This window comes from Sceloporus undulatus, chromosome 1, assembly GCF_019175285.1.
Source record: "Sceloporus undulatus isolate JIND9_A2432 ecotype Alabama chromosome 1, SceUnd_v1.1, whole genome shotgun sequence".
NCBI lineage: Eukaryota > Metazoa > Chordata > Lepidosauria > Squamata > Phrynosomatidae > Sceloporus > Sceloporus undulatus.
The window spans coordinates 29,794,139-29,818,016 of record NC_056522.1 but is presented as its reverse complement, the minus strand read 5'-3'; the positions used below and the strand labels follow the sequence as shown (position 1 = coordinate 29,818,016).

The following is a 23,878-nucleotide window of genomic DNA, read 5'->3' as shown; positions in this document are numbered from 1 at the left end:
CAAAGGGATCTAGTCGGGCAGATACATATATATTTGAGTCCGGAAGAAAAGTCTGCAAAGGGATCTAAAACAAATAGGACCTCGGAGACTTAACTGAAAGGAAAGTATGCAAAGTAATAGGATGTTTTGGGACCGAAAACTGCAAAGGGATCTAGTAAGACTTGTGGAGACTGCAACAAAAGTAGGCAAAGGGATCTAATAGGAGCTTTTGAAACTAGGAATCAGGATGGAAAGGGACTGACTCTTCAGCAGGACCTTGGAGACTTAAGAGCGAAAACACACTGCAGAAATAATCCAGTTTGAAGCCACTTTGCCCCCGCTCAGTGCTAGGGAATTCTGGGAACGGTAGTTTTGGGAGATATTTGGGCGCTATCTCTGTCAGAGAGCCCTGTTGCCACAATAGACTACTATCCCCAGGATTCCCTAGCACTGAGCCAGGGCAGTTAAACCGGTGCCAAACCGGATTATTTCTCCAGTGCAGATGCAGCCTATGAAGGCAGGTCCCTCCTCTTAGCCATGTGGCACCGGGATCAAAACACTCCGGAGCCCAGGGAGAAAAAATTAGGAATGCAAAACCCCCTGAATATGTTTCCTAGGCTGCATCCGCACTGGAGCACCAATCCGGTTCTAGTGCGGGTGCAGAGAGGGCACTGCTTCCTTTCTAAAAGGGTGCTCTGAATGCATCCCCTTCTTAAGGGGCTCTGGCTGGCTGCTGACCTTGGTGCACCTCAGACAAAATGCAAAGGCCTTCATGAAAACGAGGGAGGAGGAGGAGGAGGAAGCGGCGTCCCCCTTTTGCCCAAGGCTGGCCATAGCGCCATGTGCGCAGGGAACGCCCCGCTTCTGCAAAGCAAAGTGGGCTGCAAAACTGCCAGCCTCCTTCCTCCCAAGGGGTTCAGGGCGCCTTGCAAGAGAAGCACGCAGGGTTGCAAAGGGATCTCTCCTGGGAATTGTAGTTTATTGTGGCACCAGAGTTCTCTCTCTCTGACAGAGAAGGCGAAGGGTCTCACTAAACTACAGTTCCCAGAATTCCTTAGCAGTGAGCCAGGGCAGTTAAAAGGTCTCGAACTGGATTATATTTCTGCAGTGTGTTTTTGGGTCTGAATACAAGAAAAGGAGCTAGGAGCAGGGGGATTTCCAAGATCTGAGCCTCAGATGAGCACAGGCAACTTTGGACACTGGGTGCCACCAATCTCTCTCTCTCTCTCTATATATATATATATACACACACACACACACACACGCGTGTGCATATATTATGCACCCACGTGTTTGTATACACAAGCGGCACCCAGCGTCCAAAGTTACCTGTGCTCATCTGAGGCTCAAATCTAAGAAATCTGCTCCCAGCTTCTTTCTTATATCCAACAGTGATCCCCAAACTCTGCCCTTGAAGAGATTTTGGACTCCAGCTCCCAGAAGCCTCAGCCATGTTGGCCAATAGTCTGGGATTCTGGGAGCTGAACTCCAAAATCCCTTAAAAGAGGAAAGTTTGGGAACCACCGAGCTAGATTGTTGCACTAAACTCTTAAAATGCATTGCTATTTCACTTTAACTGCTCTGGTTGCCTCCTGTTGAATTCTGGAGTTTGTAGTTCAGTGGAGGCCTAAGACCTCTCTGGCTGAATGTTCTTCAATGCCCCTTCCTAAACGGCAAATCCCAGAATGCAACAGAAGGCAGCCAGAGCAGCAATGCTTTAAGAGTGTAGTGTGATAATACACTGGTGCCTCGGGATATGAAATGATCGGGTTACGAAATTTCCGGGATACGAAAAAGTTGGATTGGAAAAAACTGTTTCGGGTTACGAAATTCATTTCGGCGCGAAATTCAAATGCTGCAATGTGCAGCTATAGGCTTTCCAGTGCTAACGGAAAGCCTTTTCGGGTTACGAAATTTTCGGGTTACGAAAGGAATGGCGGAACGAATTAATTTCGTAACCCGAGGTAGCAGTGTATAGTGAAATACAAGAAAAAAGTTGAGCAGGAGATTTCCTAGTTCTGAGCCTCAGATGAGCATAGGCAACTTTGGACACTGGGTGCCACTTCTCCCCCCCCTCTCTCTCCAGTACGCGCATGTGTGTGTGTGTGTGTAGACAAGTGGCACCCAATGTCCAAAATTGCCTGTGCTCATCTGAGGCTCAGATCTAGGAAATCTGCTCCCAGCTTCTTTCTTATATTCAGTCTCAAAGGGGCAATGAGAAGACATCCCTTTGCAGCCTTGCAACGTTCCCTTGCAAGGCCAACCAGCTTTGGACACTGGATGCCACTTGTCCACACACACACACACACACAAATAAATATGTATATAAATAGAAGTGGCACCCAGTGTCCAATGTTGCTAGTGCTCATCTGAGGCTCAAGTCTAGGAAAGCTATACTTGACACACTCACACATGCATGTATACACATAAGCACAACCACAAATAATTTTAGCAGTGTAGGTGGGCTTAGTGCTGGCATTCACACACCATACTTGAGTATGCAAAAGGAGTTTGCAGCACCTTTGAGACTTAACCTGAAAGAAAGAAGCTGGTTATTAAGGAGGGCTGCAGGGATGGGGGGGGGGGAGCATTCACATAGTCTTACTGAATACAAAGACATAGCCATGTTTGTTTAGGAAATCAGTATGCAAAGGGACCTTGTGTAGCACCTTTGAGTCTAACTGAAAGAAAGTTGTTAGCATGAGCGTTGCCTACTTCCTCAGATGCAAAAGCTCAGAGGTGCTACACCAGCCTCCTTTTCATACTGATCTTTTGACTAACATGGCTATGTCTTTGTATTCAGTAAGATTATGTCAATGCCCCCCTGCAGCCCACCTTAATAACCAGCTTCTGTCTTTCAGCTAGTCTCAAAGGTGCTACAAGATCCTTTTGCATACTGATTGTTGTGTATGTCACAATACACAACTCCTGGAGGATGATGCAATGCCATATGAAGCCCGCCTGGTGTAGAGGTTGGACTTGGACTCTGGAGATCAGGATTGGTGCTCCCTTTGCAAACGCTCTGCCTCAAAGGAGGCTCAAGTCTAGGAAAGCTCCTGCTCCCAGGGTGACCAGATGTCCTCTCACTGCCACTTGTTGAATCCAAAGACATAGCCATGTTACTCTGGAAAATAAAACCTATAAACACTCATATAAAATGCAAATCCATGCTGCTTAGTCATGTTCCAAATGAAGGACATCTTGACATTCTTCCAGGACAAAATAAGGTGCTGCAACAAGGGGGGGGGGGGAGGAGTAATTTAATATTTCCCATGGAGAGCCAGGGTAGTGTTTTGAGTGTTGGACTTGAGAGTTCGGCCATTGAAACCCCCTGGGTGACCTTGGGCAAGTCACACTCTCTCAGCCTCAGAGGATGGCAAGGGCAAAAAAAAAAAAAAAAACAACAACGGACGAAATCTTGTCCAGAAAACCCCATGATAGCCTTAGGCTGCAGAAATAATCCGGTTCGACACCACTTCAACTACCATGACTCCATTGCTATGGAATTCTGGGATTTGTAGTTTGCTGTGGCACCAGAGCTCCGTGCGAGCCTGGGTTTTGTAGTTTTTGGAGACATTTTGCCTTTTCTTTCACAGAACTCTGGTGCCAGAGCAAACTTCAAATCCCAGAATTCCATAGCATGCAGCCATGGCAGTTAACATGGTGTCAAACCGGATTATTTCTGCAGTCTAGATGCAATTTTAGGGGCGCCATAAACAGGAAATGACCACTGAGAGGCCGGGGAAGCTCACAAGGAAACAGAGGAGGAAGCAGAGGCCTCCAAGAGCAGCCCGTGAATGCCATGAGGATGCCCTTGCAACTTCTCCCAACCTTGGGCCGCACAACTTGGGTGACCAGAGGTCCTCACCTCCAAGGAGGACGAGGCACAGCAGAATGTAGGGCCTTCAACAAAAATGGAAGACATGACCAAAGAAAAGCTTTTAAAAACACTCATAGAAATGTAAATTCATGCTGCTCAGTCAGACTCAAAGTGGAGGCTGTTTTGGAACTCCTGGACAGAAGACTGAAATGGAGGACAGGGCCTGGAAAAGGAGGACCTCTGGTCATCCTGTGTAGGCTGAATCCTGAGACCATAGTAATAATTCCATGATTTATCTAAAAGTTCAAACCAAGATTCCCATGTTCCTTTTAGTTGGGGGTCAGACTAAATGCTCTCAAGGTTTAATTTCTATAACAAAGACATTGAAACGCCCCAAATCCATCCTTCTCAGTCAGGCTCAAAATGGAGGGCTTTGTGGAATTCCTCCTGGACAAAAGGCTGTAATGGAGGACAGTCCTGGAATAGGAGGACGTCTGGTCAGCCTGTGTAGGCTGAATACTGCTCAAAATGGAGGACGCTTTGAAATTCCTCCTGGACATAAGGTTGAAACAGGACAGGTCCTGGAAAAGGAGGACATCTGGTCACCCTGAGCTAAGGGAAACTGGGTCTCTCTCATCTTAACAGCACTCCCTGAAATATGTTTTATTCAGCCCAGGGTGACCAAACTGTCCTAACTGCCTAGGAGGACAGTTAAGCACCACAAAATGGAGGACATGCAAGAAAAAATAAGAGGACACAACTGAATAAAAGCTCAAAACACTCCTAGAAATGTGAATCCATGCTGCTTAGTCCTGCTCAAAATGGAGGACATTTTGAAGTTCTTCCTGGACAGGAGGTTCAAATGGAAGGACATGTCCTGGAAAGGGAGGATGTCTGCTCACCCTGGCTGAGGCCTGCAAGCCTAGCCTTCCCTCCTTTCTCTCTCTGTCTCTCCCCATAGACCACATTATTGTCATCCTCCCTTCATGGCTCTCCCTTGACTAATATGAACCCAAGGGATTTCTACCCCAAAGAGCTGCACAGAGACATTTTGCGCAATTATTTGAGGAAAAATAAAGGTGGTTTGGGTGGGATCTACAGACGGCCCATTCTTTGTCTAAGGCTCAATCTGCACTGCAGAAATAATGCAGTTTTGCACTGCTTTAAATGCCTTGGCTCCATGCTATGGAATTCTGGGTTTGACAGTTTCATAAGATATCTACAGTAGGTTTCTCGTTATTTCTGCAGTGCAGATTCAGCCTAACTCATATGGTTGTTGAATTCAAAGACATAGCCGTGTTACTCTGGAAAAATCAGTGGGCAAAGAGATCTTGCAGCACTTTTGAGACTTTTTGAGTCCTGGGAGTTTCCTGTCAAGTTAGTCCTGTCAAGGGAGTTCCTTGAGTTAAGCTCAAAGGTGTTGCAAGATTCCCTTTGTGTTGTGTGCCTTCAGGTCATTTCTGACTTATGGGCTGCATCTGCACTGCAGATATAATCCAGGTTAACACTGCTTTAACTGTCATGGCTTCAGCCTATGGAAGTTTGAAAACTGTAGTTTGGTGGGCCACCAGAGCACTATGACCAAGAAGGCTGAATGCTACACCGCTTTAACTGCCATGGCTCCATGCTATGGAATTCTGGGATTTGTAGCTTTGTGAGCCATTTAGCCTTCTAGCTCTGGTGCCACAACAAAGCACAACTCCCAGAATTCCAGATCACTGAGCCATGGCAAAAGTGGTGTCAAACTGGATTATTTCTGCCGTGTGGATGCAGCCACAATGGATTTGGCAGCATTTGGAGGCTGTGGAAGCAAAGCTGACCAAGGGGGATAGGACAAGTGGGGATGTAGGGTGAAAATCTGAAGGAGCAATGGCGCTTGTACCCTTTGACAAGAGCCTGAGTTTCTATCATGGAGGAAGAGGACTTGCATTTCACTTTTTATTTGTAAGCTTGCACAGCAAAATGCCACCCACCTCAAAGTAGCGGCCCTCTTAATAGATAAAACTGTTGTGGAAATCCTGGAAAGAGTTTGTTTGGCTATAGCCCTATGCTTGTCGTAAAACAGAGTGGGGCAAAAAAATCTGTGCAATCATATTTGTCTCTATTCTGACAAAAAACCCATAATCTGATTGGGTTTAGTGGGATTTTATGCTCTGATAAGTGTGTACAGGGTGGCAGTTTTAAAGAGGCAATTTTAAGCCTATCTACTTGCAGTTTTATGAAACAAGGAACATATCCAGAGGTAGTCGTGTTAGCCGTTTGGCAAAGTGCAATAACCTCCAAAATCCACAAAACAGTGATACTTTTATCATGTATTCTGTGCATTTTAGTTGTCCCAAGGGAAATGGCAAACCCTCCCTGAAAAAAATTGGCAAGAAAACCCCGTGTTCATGTTAGGGGTTGCCATAAGTTGGACTTGAAGGCACACACAACAACAACAAAGGTATCACTGTTTTGTGAATTCTGGACATTATTGTACCTTTTATGAAACAGGGCTGCCTAATTTATTGTTGGGGGGGGGTGGAGAGAAGGAAGAGAACAATTAGGATTAGCAGTGGATTCACACTCGAGAACTTCGATTTTAAATCAGCGCAATAATACAAAGACCAATCTATAAGAGTTGGATAAGCAAAATTGAAGATAACCGACTGATTAAACCCTTCACAGGGAGCTGCTAAGTAATACTTGCTCCTTTACAGCTGCTGTTTAAGGTTTAAAGGTTTCTGATTGAAAAGTTATACAGTAACTCATGGTGTGATGAAATGCACACAAGATGATGTACAATTATTTGCTGTCCATAAACTAAAAGGATATTACAACGTTTAAAGCCATACTTTAAACAAAATGATAAGGCTGTTTCTTAAAGTTATTTTGTTTACTCATTAACTATGTTTCTTGAGATACTTACTGCTGCTTAAACTCACACCATTAGCTCTCTCATTTTGGCAACATACAGCGCCAGGCACTGGTAAGATTTGCCAAATATATGAAGTTTAACTTACAGAATAATATATACATATAGTTAGCCAAGGATATTAAAAATTAGCTAAATATAATTTAAAAGTTAAACGACACCAAAAATGTGATGAAATGGCAGCTCACTGCAGTACCGTTTCTAGAATCAATTATCCATTTATGGCTTTTCAAATAAAAAGCACATAATTTAATATCATAAAATTAAAGCATTAAAGATTTTCCTTCTTTCCAAGTGGCCAGTACCAGAGAGCTTTCTTTCACATTTGATATGGATTTAAAAGCAACTGGATAAGCTTTCCCTCAGCACAGACCATCTTTGTTTAGAGTATATGTGATTTAAATTGTACCTTAAGGAGAAAAATATTTAGGATGAATTCAGTAAAGTTGCATTATTAAAGCAGAATTTGTGCAACTAACCAACGTTGATATATAGGAAAGCACTGTTGGTCAATGCGGTGGTTCTGTTGCAAAAGCATGTATTATGGCGCCATCTTCTGGGACATTTAAAATGTTTACTTAAAAATTATGTTTCAAGAAGTTGTCACCTAGGAGGTGCTAATGCAGAAAGTCCATCCTTTTCATCTTTCAATCTTTGATGTACATGAAAGTGATACATGATCACAACCCTTTGCTTTGCAAGTAGTAACCGGAGCTACCGTCTCACTATAAGAATAGCTCTTGTTAAAGAAAATTGACATTCATGCCACATTTCTTAGCTATCGGAGAAACAGTAGGAAGAGAAACTGTTTGTAGCATGTTTATCATCAGATGTGAAAAATATTTTCAATTTGACAATATACACCAATAAAATATATTTAATGTAAAAAAATAACAACAAAAACGCTTTATGAAAATGATGAAGAGCTTGCAGCCAGCCTTACTCCATGTCTACAGCAAAATTCTAACATGTGAGCCCTATTGAATTATGCTCAGGGATGGTAAATTTGTTCTTCCACTCAAATCTCTGAAGTATATTAATAATGAACAGATTCATATCTGCAGTAAACAGCAGTCTTATTTCATGAATACTTTGGGGGGACTGTCTTGAGTAGCTGGCTTTCCCTTAAAGAATATCAATCATAAGCCTTTGTAGTGAAAGAACAAATCACTGCATTCTGCGGTTGACCTTTTGTATCCATGGATTTCTTATCTACGGATTCAATCATCCATGGCTTGAGAATATTACACATACACACCATTTCACTACACCATTTTATCTAATGGGACTTGAGAATCCATAGTTTTTGTTAGGGTCCTGGAACCAAAACCCAGCAGATACCAAGGGCCTACTGTAATATCAAAATGCTTAAACTGAAAGGGAAACCAAGTACTTACACACAGTATTTGTAACTACAAAGGGAAATAATGCTTCCTCAAAAATTCAGGCCTTGCATGATTTAAAAGAATTAAGTTTTGAGCTCTCAGGGCAGTTTGGCAATTGACAAAAGCCATCTTATTTTAAGATTACTTTAAAATTGGCCCATGACTAGATACTGTACATTTGCTTGTGCACAGAATATGGTATACAGTTGTAAAGTAACATGAAGACAAGTATTGCAGCATTACAACTTGCTGAATAAAATCAGCATATCAGATCAACAGGTGGACAGCACCTGGTAGATGGGAATAAAAAGTCTTCTGGACCTACTTCTTCCAGTAGCTTCAGCAAAACCCATTGGCCAGGATTAAAATTGAGGGCATTCACAGGAGACTTCCTCATCCCATCGGATGAAGATGGAAGGGATTTGAATACAAAGAAGTATCTAACACTTTTTGCTGTTAGTTCCTTGCACACTGAGAAAGTGCAAAATAAATGTACCCGTCTTTCTGCTTGTAATATTGTTAATTAGCAGGTAGCAGCGAGCAAATCTTCAGCTCCCTCTTTGTTTTCAGGTTTTCCGTAGGTGTCATTTCCAGCTTCCAGCAAGCCTAATATTTTAAGGCAAACTGATATTCTTTGATTCTGGATAGCCAACTTTGTGTATTCTACAGTCTGGGAAAATTCTGGTGTTGGAGACAATTCTTTAAGAAGTTGTGTCACAAGCCTGGCTTGATCAGAGGCAAATCTTGCCAACTGATTCAGCTTTAGTTGATCACATGGAGTGATGTGAGTCACCGGTAGGAGCAGGAGGAGATGTTTATTGAGGTGATACACCTTTGTTAATTCCTCAGCCCAAAAATTCACTTCTCCTTTGTCAAATAGGTTGTCATTTCCCACCTTCATGAAAAGAAAAGCAGAAATAAGCAATAAGCAGCAATAAGCAGTGTATTCATACTGACATGAGATAAACAACCAAAGAGGAGTAGCATGACACATTAGGACAGTGATTCTCAACCTTCCTAATGCCACCACCATTTAATACAGTTCTTCACGTTGTGGTGACCCCCAACCATAAAATTTCAGTGTCTCAGTTCCTAAGACCATTGGAAATATGTGTTTTCCAATGGTCTTAGGCAATCCATGTGAAAAGGTCATTCGACCTCCAAAGGGGTTGTGACTCACAGGTTGAGAAGCGCTGCACTAGGGGAAAGACATCCAAATCCTAATCAGGTATACAGCACAACCCTATGTGCATTTACTCAAGAGGAAATCACACTGTGATCAAGTAAATGTATATCAGAGTTTATCAAAGGAAGCCAGATTCAATTATATGCCCAGATATAATTGCACTGAATACATCTGAGAAATACAATTTGAGTTTTTGTATGTACTTTGAGCTGAAGTGATACTTGTGGCTAAATGAACATGTGAATCACCCCAAAGTTGGAGGACTCTTTTGCCCTCCAAATAAAAACCATCTAATTAAAAAGACTGTAAGTACAGCGCTGTGTAAATTTATAGTGCTATATAAATAAAGCTGCTTTATTATTATTATTATTATTATTATTATTATTATTATTATTATTATTACTTTGGTTTATAACTCCATCGGAACCAGTATGGCCAACAGTAAGAGAGTGGAATCTAAAACATCTGAAAGGCTAAAATATCCTCATCTCTGCCTAAGAGGAAGGTGACTGGAATCTATGAAATGGGTAATGTAGTTGACATAAAATATTATCTCTCTGCACACTGTTAAATATATTAATAACTCTTAAGAGTGGATGCTTGTTATTTTTATAGGAATGCTTGTTTTGTTTTGTTTTTGAAAAAGGAACCTACCCACCCCTTAAAAACATCAAGGTCAGATTCTCTTGAGTATCTGCAAAGGTTATAAAACTGAATAAAACACTACATCATAGAAATAAATAGTTGTGACTATTTGCAGCATCAAGGGCAAATACAGCTGATAAGCAGTAATTTTCAGATAAACGGATTTGCAGATTTGGTTATCTCAAAGAAATCAGTGTATGATGTATTGGCATGAACACACATTCAGTAACTGAATACTACTTTGTAGAGTTTTGGAACAATATGTTCCACAATGTATTTTACTCTAAAATTTATAAATATGGCAGCCTTTTATGTTAAAATACAAGGCCAGGGCAGCTTATGTAAGAATGTATGCATTATTTCTTTTCCAAGCATGAAAAATTGTTCTTTCTTTCAGTGTGTGATATACAGGTACGCACACACGGTGCTCCACTGATTAAAAATTTTGGAATTCTCTACTTTCTTCATCTAAAAATGAAAGAATCCTTAGAGATATTGCATACTAAATGTAATTCTTAACATTACAGAAATCAAAAGTCCCTATCATTAAGATACGTTTGCTCCAGCCATGCAGTCACAGCTTACCCTCCAGGGCAATGTTTGCATACTTGAAAATTGTCTGTAATCAGCATGATCATTTAATACATCACAAAGTATTGGGGGGGGGGAACCATCTGTTTAAATGAACATTAGAACAGTCAGCAAAACTGTAGATCTATATAGAAACACTGCATTTTGCCGTACATTTCCATTATAACCAGAGTTCACTCAGAATTGTAATGCTACCTTCCATTTACTTCCCAATGTCATTGGTATTTGTGGGCCAATTAAAACCACAGTAACTCAAAACCAAATTAATTTTAACCTTCCAATATCCAAACACTGTAGATTTCATACACACCCATAGGGAACAACATGGATTATCCAAGTAATCTAGAGATCATTCTCTCACTAAGATGCCCATGCAGAGGGAAGCTGGTGACATTAACATTACAGTATGATATTACACTAAGCATTATGCACAACCGCACACATAAGAAAGGCATGTTCTGTATGCCTGTGGTTTTCTTCTTCTGGCACTGATCTCCCTGGGTTTGGCAAACGGTAAGCAACCTTTCTGCATAATTTGTTGCAAATGCAATACAAGGTTAATATGGTTATAAAATGAAAAACTCTTAGAAGAGCACTGTATTTCTGCTATGCTACTACACACTGGGGAAAGAGTGAAGTTTGCAAGAAGTGAACTAGGATGCTTCTATACCAGTATATTTTAGTTGGCCCATATCAATGTAAGTGACCAAGGCACGTTTTTCAAATTCACTCCAGATTCAAGTTACATGAAGGATAAGCTGTGTAAACATCAACAGCACATGTATAGACATAGGTTATATATAAAGAGTCTTCTTTTAATAAACCATAGTATGTCCCTTTTCCTCACAAACCTAGTTTTGGTACTTCCATCCTGGCTTACGAAAACAATTTCCTGTGACATCTGGACCAAGAAACCCTATTTGAATAAACTATGAAAGAAGCGCCAAACTTGAGAGTGTGCAAATGGAAGTGAAACAAACACACAGCTTGTTCTCAGGGCAAAACCATGGCTTCTTTATCCAGGGTTATTACTTTTTGACATCTATGAGTAGATATTGATGGCACAGGTGAATTGATTTTAGTTGACTAAATTTGTATCCTGTTAATGTTGGACACTAATTCAAAATGGAAAATATGCTTTTTAAAAATGTTAACATTTACTTTGAACTGGTTCCCCCACCCTTCCCAAATAGGTCTATATGGTTTGGCAAGGCATTTCATATAAATTGCAAGAGACATTCCAGCTACTGTACACTTTTGTTGTTAAACCAACACTAGTTAGGTGAGTTACCATGGTTGCAGCCTCCAGTTCTTTCAAATCTTCTTTTTCTAGCAACCATTCTAGTAAGAGTACAACCCCAGCACCAGTCTGTTCCCACTGTTGTAGCAGCTCACACAGGATGGCAAATGCTAAATCCAATGCCATTTCTGCATTGACTGCATGGAAGTGAAGCTCTGAAGAGAGAAAATATAGATAGTTAAATAAGTACAGACATGTATTCTTCAAAGGAGGAGGTCACATGTTACAAATAGCAGGTTGTACAAGCACTTATTTAGATTTTCTTGATTTATTTTGCTTACTTTCTGACATTTTGAAATATTTTAGACTATATTGGTGAAGAACAAACAAGCGGTTTTGGTCTTTGGAGCAGACTACAAAGTCATCTGAAATGTCATCTCTTAATGTGGTTTTCAGAACTAGGACAGAGACTTCTCACTCAGAGGAGTCCACTCACTTGCAGGAAAAGCCACCTCAGAACAGACTTGTTTCTTGTCAATGAACACAAGAGATGGCACTGATTGCACTTTGCTGCATGCCATCTAAATGCTGCTTACATGTATGTTTTATTTTAGGGCACACAGCTAAAAGGAACAAAAATCATGCTCATAGTTTTCCTATTTAAAATCAAGCAATCAGTCACAAATTTATGTACTGTATATGCAATAAGCAGAATTTGGGCTTGTCTGCCCAAATATACAATACTGGAGGCAGCAAATGAAGGAGACACACTCCCGTTTACACAGTGGTCCAGGTTTGGGAATTTATTTTGTCCAGTCTTGGAAAGTGAAGGGAAAGAGTAGGGTAAAATATGTCAAAAGGCAGCTACCACTGCCCCAGATTTTTATTTAGACTGGGTACTTGTAAACACACAAAAACACAACACCTTCTTCACGCATCTTAGGAAACAGACCAAGTCTGCAAAAGCTTACGGTACATCTTCTTTCACACAGTCTCAAAGGTGCTACAATATCTCTTTGAATACTGTACTGATATTCCAGATGGCTATGTCTCTAAATTCAACATAACAACACACTTGAGGTAGTTTACTTTGAAATGTTCTTTAACTTTTATCCCTCGACATTTGTTTTCTATTGCAGTCTTAACAATTCAGGCCATTAAATGAAAAGAAATAATAAAAGAAGACTATCAGCAGCAACCAACAAATAGCCAATGGCGATGTTTGCTCATAAAAATAAGCCAGAAACCTTGGCATGTCTTTGAGTGCTATATATAACTGTTAAGGATATAAATCTTTCCATATTTCATTCCTGCACATGAGAACAATATATTTCAATCCCCACCCCTTGCCAGCCCAATTGCAAAAGTTAGGACATTCTCTCATTTTATTTTCTTCACATTTGAGGATGTTTTCTACAACAGTTTTGTTAAGTGTTCAAAGCATGTTTTTGAACACAAATGCTTCTCAAAATTCAGTGCTGTTCATGCAAAGTGCAATGTTTTGTGCAAAAAAAAAAAAAAATAAAAAAAAAAAAAAAAAAAAAAGAAAAGAAAAATGTCAACCGTTTTCTTCTTATGCAGGGATGAAAAATGGGAAAAATCTTGTAGTAATTGAGTATTTGATGGGGTGACTTGATTTTTTAGAACACTCTTACTCACTATGAATGTGAAATCACAAATATTCTTTATACCCCTGAAAAGTAGCATGCTTGTGCAGGTTGTACATTCATTTCTCTCTTTCTGTAAACAGATAAAATTAATCATGAATCCTATCATGATGACTAAAACATGAATACTGGTTTGTTGCTTGTACACAAGCTAAGATTCATAAACCAGTGACAAACTATAGGTTGTTACTGGTTTCTGTGTTCTAGCTTATTTAGGAGCAAGCAGCCAGGATCCCAGGAACAAGATATTGGAATAAACCATCATTTCCAGATTAATATTATTTGCTCTTGTGTATGAGCTGCATGTACCAGGAGACAGAATCCTGGCTTACTGTTTGTCATATGCAAATGCAGCCAAAGCGGAAAACTCTGAAAGCAGATCAAAATCTAGTAATTTATAAAGAAGGTATGATATGGGGGTTAAATTATTGAAAACTTGGATATCAGATTCCAGAGTTATAGACAGTATGAATTCTAATGTCCAAAAATAACAGACACACAAAATGTTAAGTATCTTGTTTAATACGCCTACTGCATTTTGTTAAAACAGAGGACATCTTTTGTTTCATCAACCTGCAATTACATGAAAAGCTTAAGGATACATACCACATACCTACAAAATAAAGTGGAAGGTTTTTTTTCCCTTAAGGCATTTTAAGCTTCAGGAAGAACATTTTTATAAAAGGTAAGCGCTCCAATGTTTTGATACTCTGTTAATCCATTTAATGTAGAACAAGACCTCCCACACACATTCATATACAGAAGACTTTTGATCAGATCAGATGTAAACATTTCTCTTGGTAGACTATTATGTGCCTTCAAAAATATACAACCCTTTTCTTTCTCATTTCCCCCCCTGAGGAAAATGGTAAGAACATCCCAATGGGCTATTTTCAGTTTTACAGATGAACCACAAATAAATACTAAGGAAACATGCATCCAATTTTTGAGAATGCAATATAGTTACTGTGAGCAAACAAATTTTACAGTTCTGTGTTTACTGATCACTTTCTGTTAGCTTATAAGAGGAACTGTCAAGCCATAAATTAATCTATGCACAAAGAATACAATTTACTTCAGAAGAGTACCTTGAGCTTAATGTAGCTATAAATAAATATTCCACCTTGTTAATTTAATTTAATAAACCTATGATAGTCTTAAAAGTAGCAGCATAGTATTCTTTGAAATAAATACTCCATCCAACAAATCACTGGTTCTCTGCTTACAAGGAATCCCAGTTGTGCTTGATGTGTGGGGCTGCAGTGCGCAATTGAGATGTTTCTTTGTTTCTAGCTGGGCTGTGGTTTAACTGGGGCCAAAAAGAAAATTTAAAGCAATGTACCCTTATACACAGGAGGTCTCTAAACCAAGAAGCTCAAAAGACTAAGAAGGAAAGTCTGGTACTAATTATATACTACTCATGTAACTTTTAGTAAACTATGCAAATATTTACTGCTTTTCTAAGTTGCATATATTTATTAGTAACTGAGTTAAACTCATTATGTAACAAATATAACAACAACCTCATTACAGTTTCGTATAGTTGAACAATAATGCCATTTAAACAATGTATTCTCTTATTCCATCTAGAAAATAATCCTACAGCAATAATAATAATCTCAAAGCAACCACAGAGTAAACATATTTTGTTGCCAGCTGTGTTATGGTTGGTCCCGCCTTGGGTCCCATACTGGGTGAAAAGTGGGATATAAATTAACAAAATAAATAAATAAACAGGCATCTAACAAAATGGTTGCAGCTAGTAGGAATTCCACAGAGGATATACTGGGGATATATTATCACTTATTTCTTTTATAACTTTGCATAAAACTTGGATAGTCAGCAGGAAAAACCTCCAAACTTTCTTGCATGTTTGACTAGCTGTTAAAAATATTTATTCAATTTCACTGGTGGGGAATTTTTGTAAATCTCATTTGCCCATCTCATTTCCCTTTTGAAGATATGTACCAGCATTTATTGGAAGCTAAGTCTGGAAAAATTCACCATTTATTATGGTTTGTTAGCCCAAATAAAGAAATGTTGGGAGGACAACAAACGTTGAAAACAGAAAAGAAAAACAGAAAGTATATGGGCCAAGAATTCAGCTACCATTTTGTTTCCTTTTTGCTTGGCGCTGTATTCTGTAAGCCAGGAGCAGCACTTCTCAAAACTATGTATGTGCCCTTCCAGTGCCAACACTTTAATTAATACCACAAGCAGCCGTTAAGTAAAACACAGAGAGAAATTGTGAATTACTTTTTCAGTCCAACTGGATGTCTTTCAAGTTCATAAGCAACGTGGACCCAGTAGACTATGCAGTTCAACCACCTTACATGTTAGCACACCCTACACCCCTCCCACTGGATATAAGGGTTTCATAATTAATATCTAGCATTGGGCGTGTTCCGAGGTTACAATCAGGAGGAAAATGGACACATGTAGGAGTCACCTTGATCTGATCTGTGAGACCTAGATTCAAGGAAATGGGTTTGCTGAGTACCTCTCACCCTCCCAGGCTCTTTGCATTGGAAGACAAAGAGCCCTCCTCCAACCACCATCTTGAGGGGGAGAGAGGCCGGCGCTCCTCTCAAAGCAATACCTTCATTTCACCTCATAACATATTCTCCGTCACCCTTCCTGCCCAACCATCAAAGGACTGTCTGAAATGTTTTGTCACTCTGGAGCTAAGGCCATAAGCTGTTCGGATCCCTTTCATCAATTCCATGTCAAAGGCCATCAAGTCCTTTGTCACATTGAGTATCGCACCAAAACACACCTTGAGGCTAGGAAAGGGATATAAATTTCCCTGGCCCTAGCCAAGTGTTCCATTCTCTCTGTGTAACCCTCCGACACTGTCTGCGCCACCCTCCATTTTCCATGGATCTCTCTTCAGGACTAGCCATTATCGCCGCCTCCTTTAATTCCCAATTCCTCTCTACCCAACCTTCCACATTTCTCTTTCTGATAGCATTGTGTAGTTTTATGGTTGCTTTGGTTTGAATGTTTATGTGCACCCTTTCACATTTCCCCACAATTTCAAAGAGACATACACTGATGTGGGGAACCCCACGACCCTCCACTTTTTAGGGTAACCTACTTGGGACATCCTACTCTACTTTAACTGCTGGATAAGAATGCTAAGGAAAATCAATAAGATTTCTCTTAGGTAGACATAGTCATACTGTTGAGAGCTAGCATGGTGTAGTGGTTTCGCATGGAGTGCCAACTCTGGAGACCAGGGTTCGAAACCCTGCTTGGCCATTGAAACCTACTGTGTGACTTGAGCAGTTACACTTAGCCTCAGAGGAAGCAAAGGCAAAACAAAAACAAAAATCCACAACCCTCTGAACAAATTTTGCCAAGAAAACCCCATGATGGGTTTGCCCTAGGGTCTCTATAAGTCGGAAACAACTTGAAGGCAAAAAACATCAAAGTAATTTTGTCTGTTCTCCTCATATCCTCTTCAGAATTCTTGGCATTGCATAGTCATGATAAATAGCGATAATAATATGAGCCTCTAGGGAACAGTGATACAAATCAAAATGTACAAATATGTCAATATTGTCTGATGGAGCAAATAATTTGTACAGGTGTTACCTGCACCTGCAATATGCATACCCACTTTCATGTTTTTCCTGTTCCACACCAGCACCCCACAGACTACTCCAGTTTTTAAGAGGTTGCCTGGAGATTGGCACAAGAAACATTAACGAACAAGATATTATTTGCATATTACAGCAACATCCCTTTACATTAGATTTGAAAACACTTTTAGGCTATGACATGAAGTTTTCAATCACTGAGGCAGTTGTGCCTGTTAGGGTGAGAGAAACAAGATGACACTAAGGAGACATCCTAAAATTTCTAGGCAACATTAGGCCTTGCTGTCCAAGTGCTACTAGGCAGACAGTGCTTGCTCCTAGTCCTAGGTTCAACATGTAGCAAACCATTTTAGAATCTTTTGTACAAGCACCAGAAGAGGCTATGTGAATCTTCCAAGAACTTTCACTACTTCTGAGTTCATAGTTTTTTGTGGGTTTTTTGGGCTATGTGGCCATGTTCTAGCAGAGTTTCTTTCTGACGTTTCGCCAGCATCTGGCTGGCATCTTCAGAGAATGCTCTGATTCATAATCTGTATCATAAAACCTTTTTAATTTTTCAACCATAATCTTTCTCCATAGTTTTAACAGATTACGATTCAGGGCTCTTATATGCATTGCTAATTAATCTTTTAATACTAATACACATGTAAACCATTTGTGATAAATTGTAGTGTGAAATCATTGGATCTTTCACCTTCTATACAAAGAGAGAAACCACTCATGCATATACTAAGAAAGGAAACTTGATCTAGAAGACCTGAACAAGGAAAACCTATTTTGTTCCCCCAACCAGATGAAAACTCCTTTCAGTCAGTTTAAAGAACATATGAACCTCAGTAATGTTATCCACAGGAATCATCTGAAGAAAGGCTACTCAGCTTAAAATATTAACGGTATGTATGCACAGATCTTTCATGTGAAAGCTGAGAAGAGATACGGTGTGGGAGAAGAGTTCAGCAGATACCATGGACTGCTAAAAAGACAAAATAAATGGGTCCCAGCAAATCAGCCTGAACGCTTTCAGAAGCCAAGATGATTAAATCGGAGGTTGTAGTAATTTGGCCCCATCGTGAGAGACACCAACTCACTAGAAGAGACAATAATGCTCGGTAAGGTAGAAGGCCGTAGGAAAAGAGAAGCTTGCATTACCATGGTAGACCCAATGAAGAAATCCGTAACCCTGAGTCTACAAGACTGAGCAGGGGCTGCTGATTGGGTGACTTGGAGGTCTCTCGTTCATGGGATCACCATAAAATTGTCTTGACAGCAGTGAACAACAAGAAATACAGAAAGCAGCATAAGAAATGTTCTTAATGGCAGTCTCAGGGCTTTGCTGGTGTTGAAGGAGTACAGAGAGCTTCCTCTTTTCTTTTTGATTACTCACACGTTGTTGTGTCTTCAAACCTAAATTGTTAATCTTCACAGTGTATTGCCAAAAACAAGGCAACTTCAATGCTGGTAAAGCTGGCTTCTGAATAACCACATCTGAGATTAAAGTAGTTTCTTTTATTCATTGACACTGACATAGGACGGTACAGACCTCCTCAAAAAGGGAGGCATGCCAGCACCTTTTTCCCACCGCAGGGAAGCCGCAGCCCCCAAACCGTGCGGCTTCCCTACGGAGGGAAAAGAACCCACAAAAAGCGGGGTTCTTTTTGCACGCCATTGTGACGTCCAAGTGTGCCAATGTGCACTCATGATGTCACAGTGTGGCGCGACGTGCAGGCGCTATGCGTCCGTCACGTTACAATGGTGGCGCCCATATACATGGAGCACCACTATTGTTACGGTGCCCTGCTGTACTAGGTTAGGACCATGCGGTTGCCACACAGTCCCTTAACCTAGTACACTGCCAGGACGGCGCATTTAGTGCGTCTGTCCCACGCCTTGTAAATTTAAAATTAAATCCAAAGCTTCTGACTATATAGAGAATAACAGGGAAAGGAAGCACAATTGCCACCACCTTACTATAGCTCACACTGTAGCTCACATAAAACTTACAAACTATGGTGTGGCATCACGTGCAAAGTAACCCAGGACGCACCACACAACTCATGTTTATACGGAAGAACACTTAGAGCAAAAAATTGGCAATTAACACAATAACTCTTTTTGATTAGATCTGAAGTCCCATTAATCTAACATGCTGTTTCCTACAGTGGCCAACCAGACACCCTTGAGAAGCTCATGAGGGTCTGAAAACTAACAGCTTTCTCCCATTTCCCCCCACCAACAAACGTATTTTCTGGTCACATCTTCTGAACCTGGCCATGGCCAACAGGTGTGATGAGAAACACTTTTAATCTTCTTTTAAAGCCTTCAAAACCACCAGACATTATGTTAATGATGAGTTGTGTGAGAAGAAGTACAGGTTGAGCATCCCTTTTCTGAAATGCTAAAAAGATCTCAAACTTTTTGAGCCCTGACATAAGCCACAAGTGAAAATTCCACACCTGACCCCCCTGACCAAATTTGTTTCATGCACAAATTATCAAAAAATTCATAAAATTAGTAAACATGCGTATAAGATGTATACAAAACATAAATAAAATTGTTGTGTTATTTTTTGTTTTATTTATTCTGGTATTTATACCCCACTGCTCAGACCTAAAGGCTATCAGAATGGCTCATGTTACCGTATTATTTTTAATTAGACGGTTCCCTGTCCTCAGGCTTACATGCCCAAGATATCCTGTTATGTTATGCAAATATGCCAAAATTGGAAAAAAAAAATATGCAACACTTCTCCTCAGAAGCATTTTGGATATGGGCTACTCAACCTATACTTTCTATTGCCAATCAATTTCACTAGATGACTTTAAATCTCTAGAGGAAAGGAGGTGAGGGAAATCTCTATTCATTGTTCCAAATCATAATTTTTCCATGTCTCCAATGAAGTTCCTTTCCTTAACCATAGGTCAAAAAACCCCGAGGCTTTCCACTTAAAGGACGTGTTAGGTGCTCATCTTTTGATGCTCTTTCCTGCACCTTCTCCTGCTATACCTTTGAGTCAATCCAGTTCAACTTAACAGGCACAGATGAGTTTCAGCAATTGCCTAGGGCTTTGATCTTTTACTAAAGGAAGGGCAGATGTGTAGATTACTGTGTTTAGTTTATGAACAGCACGGCACAACAACCAACCTTGTTCATCACAGTTTGACACAGGTCAATCTTTCTGTTGTTCACAGAGGAGAGAAACAGGTTATCTGTTATTTCATATGAGGAAGGTTCAGCAGGGAAATTCCATAGAATTTGACTTGTCTTTGTGATATAATAAGAACTGGTACAAACACCTTGTAACTTTCAACAACCACCTTTTTTTGAAACTATCCACAAAGTCTTATGAGAATTTCTGTTTTTAGAGTCTCACAGCGGGATCCCATGGTCAACGAATGTATTTTGTGAGAACATAATACACATAGCATTTCTGTGATTTTCAAATCCTGATGCCCAACAAAAGCAGGTACTACTTTGTCAATTGTGTTTCTCAAAGTGATAAGTGATGCTTGTTTTGGTAATGAAGTTTTTCTCTCTCTTTCACTCCCTCTTGTCTCCTCTTTTTATCTCAGACATTTGGAAGCTGCTTCAGGAAGGTAATGAAATAAAAATTGTGTTTTTTAAAAAAAATGTGCCAGTGTTTCCATGCAGAATTACTTCTTGCCTTTTCACACAATTATTGTATCCAGTAACTGCACAGCATTATAGTTTTTTGTGGGGTTTTCGGGCTATGTGGCCATGTTCTAGAAGAGTTAGAACATGGCCGCATAGCCCAAAAACCCCACAAAAACAAAACACTATGGATGCCGGTTATGAAAGCCTTTGACTCCACATGCACAGCATTAGTCTGGAAACAAAGAGAAATTACTAGCTGTGCTTTACAGAATACTATGGTGCAAAACTCTTTAGTTAGCAGCAAAGTGAAGTAAATTATACATTTTCAATAATTCCACTAATTTTGATTCCTTAAATTAAGGTTTCTGTATGTTATGTACAAAATATTATACATCATGTTCAGCCTATTATGGAGAAGCAAACCAAACAACAAAAACTTCTTGTCTGTAATTCCAAATTCAGGGTAGTATTTTTGCAGCTTTTGTAATAAACATAAAATAGGGATGCACATTTTCTTGTGCACAGAAAATGTGTCAATAAAGGCAATAATTTTCTTATGGATAGTGTTAGTACTTCTTTTCCACTTTAAAAATGAGCATTGTTTTTCTGATAAAGACATTTTTCTGAGACAGGCATGTTGTGGTTTTCTGTTTCATGTCAAATTTCCCAATGTACATTACTTAATCTACCTTCCCTGAACCCTTAACACACCCCTGAATGAAAATGATATGGCCCCAAATACAAAATGCAAACAAAACTATTAAAACACTATGTGTAGTCCCTACACAAGTCTACTTAGATGTACGTTCCACTATGTTCAGGGCATTTACTCCCAGTAATTAAGAATAGGACTGACAATAAGCCTTCTTAAACACTACAGTAATTTATTCTACATTCCTGAAGCATGTGAACCTCACAATCAGAATAGAATGCAGAAAACTGAACTTTTAGCTCTTCACCAGACGCAAGGAACTGGAAGGGATCAGGAATTAACTGGCAATTTTAATGTTAAAGCCAAGCTTCCCGCGGGTGGCACCACAAAGCTATTTTGATATCAAATATTGCCAAAAATACCTAAAGCATATATTTTCTTTATATGAGCTTATCAGTTCAGTAAATTAGAAAACTCTGAAGACCTACTCACTCTATAGCTGCTTGTGGACAGAAGAGCGCAGCTGTTACAGAACTACATGGTTCAGGATAATAATCACTTATTTTGAAACATATGTTCAGGAGAGGCACCTAGCTCCTATGGTATAGAGCTGGATATCAAGAATTACAATTGAATACTTTACAGCACAGATGGGAAAAGACAGGTTCTCCAGATGTTGCTGAAGTATAACTATTGTCCGCCCTAGCCAGCATATCAATCACACTTTACCCCCGTTCTTTACAGTATGCCTCTATAAGCATGTACAAATAAATGTTCTATAGGGGAGTGTTCACATTAATATAAGCCTGAATGGCCTCCAAGTCCTGTATGATGGAAGTACAGATACCTAATCTTATATAATAGTAATAAATTCATTTTCTGAGTGCCTTACCCTATGTAGTCAAAACAGAACATCATACACAAGGGAAACCTCAAGCTTTGTAGAACAATTTTTTAAAATTAAGACAAAATCTGGGAAGGGTGCAAGAGGATGGCCATGTTCAGTTGTAGCAATGTATTTGAGGCTTGGGGAAAGAATGGAAAACTGGGGGAGTAGTAGAATAGATTGTTCTAAAAGCAATTATGGCAGGCTACAGTTAACTTTTCAAAAATAACTTGATGCCTTTCAGAAGAACCCTCATCTTATACAAACAAAACACAAGAAGATAAATAGCCACACTACGAGCCTGTCTTAACTAAACCATTTGTGCTCTCAATCCTCCTGGTAAGGAACCACACAATTTCAGAGGCCATACCTCAACTAAGAAAACCCCACTGTTTCCCACTGTCCAACATTAGGCTTCTAGTTGCTGAAATAATTATGATTTTGGCAGACCTATACATCAAGAAAAGGGGGAAAGAAATTAATGTATGTCTAGACTGACATGGATGTTTTACCTCATGTGCTTTGTTCATGAAAATATTTTAAAAATTAATTAAAGACCAATTTATTACATACACCACAAACAAGTGAAGACAGTGCTCTGAGATTTCCTTTGCCTCTTCTAACGTGTATTCAACACAATTTGTCTTTCCTTATGTATCTGGTGTCCTGTATCTCCATTCCTCTGTAGACACAAGTACAAATAAGATCCCTAACAAATAATGTCAAATTGTTCAGTAAAGTTTAAAAGTGGAAAGAGGATGGTTTAAACATCAGTCATAAGTCATCACTAAAGAAATTTCTTATTCTGTAGTTTTCAGGGAAAGCCAGAATATAAGTCCCTGTGGTAAGTGCCCACATAAATCCTGCGTGTAAGGGCTGTGTCTCAAATTTCTCTAATGGGGTGGCAAAGAAATGCCCTCCAGGTGTTGCTTGGTGGCAACTCACATTAGTCCTGGCCAGCATAGGCAGATAAGGAAGATGATGGAAATCACCATCTAACAACTCGGGAGTTATACATTCCCTCATCCCTACACAGAGTGTACGTTCAAATTGACAATATCACAGAAAACATCAGAACTTATAGTACAACCTTATGCATATTTACAGAGGAAATCTATATTCAATGGGGCTAGTGGGTTTAAGACTGAAGCCATAACTTCTTTAATACTTACATGATTCTGATTTTTAATGGTTTTCACGTTATTTCAAACAGTAAAACCAGAATCCACTCTGCTTTTCTGAGCTGTTCTGTTCACGTGACAGCAGACGTTTCAGATGGCATTGCTCAGCTAGAGAAAAGGCCTTTGCCCTTCTCACTTATAATAGCTGTCATTTTCTAAGGAATCACATTTATTTCTAATTACACTCTTAAGTGTCACAAAAATACCTACATGGGTCTCCCAATGCTTATTTTCATTCTGTAACTTCCTTATCTAAGTACTCAACAGAGCTTTTAAACACTACAATGTGCCTTTAGAAAGAAGACTTGTTCTAATACTAAATGAGGCAAAAACATTCATTAAATATTGGCTGAGAGCTGCCATTGTGTGTCACAAAACTGAAAGCTTATGGCACAAGGGCCACGTGTGGAAATTGACTGGGAACTGGTGTACCACTGGTATACTCCTATAAATAAACAATTTAAAATGAAATACAGTGGGGCCCTCTTTACACACATTTTTTATCCACGGCATTCAAG

General features: G+C 39.7%; 1 protein-coding gene across 3 annotated transcripts in view; it reads right to left on the bottom strand.

The window, feature by feature from the left end:
- Nucleotides 1–7,134: 7,134 nt before the first annotated feature.
- Nucleotides 7,135–23,878, bottom strand: part of THADA (THADA armadillo repeat containing) — a 207,324-nt gene continuing 190,580 nt past the window's right edge. For all 3 annotated transcript variants that reach the window (XM_042474414.1, XM_042474421.1, XM_042474430.1), the window contains 2 exons: nt 11,812–11,975; nt 7,135–8,993 (listed from right to left, as the gene is read on the bottom strand). In XM_042474414.1, coding sequence (XP_042330348.1) covers nt 8,622–8,993; nt 11,812–11,975 — 536 coding nt within the window. In that variant the 3' untranslated portion in view covers nt 7,135–8,621. The remainder of the gene's footprint in view (nt 8,994–11,811; nt 11,976–23,878) is intronic.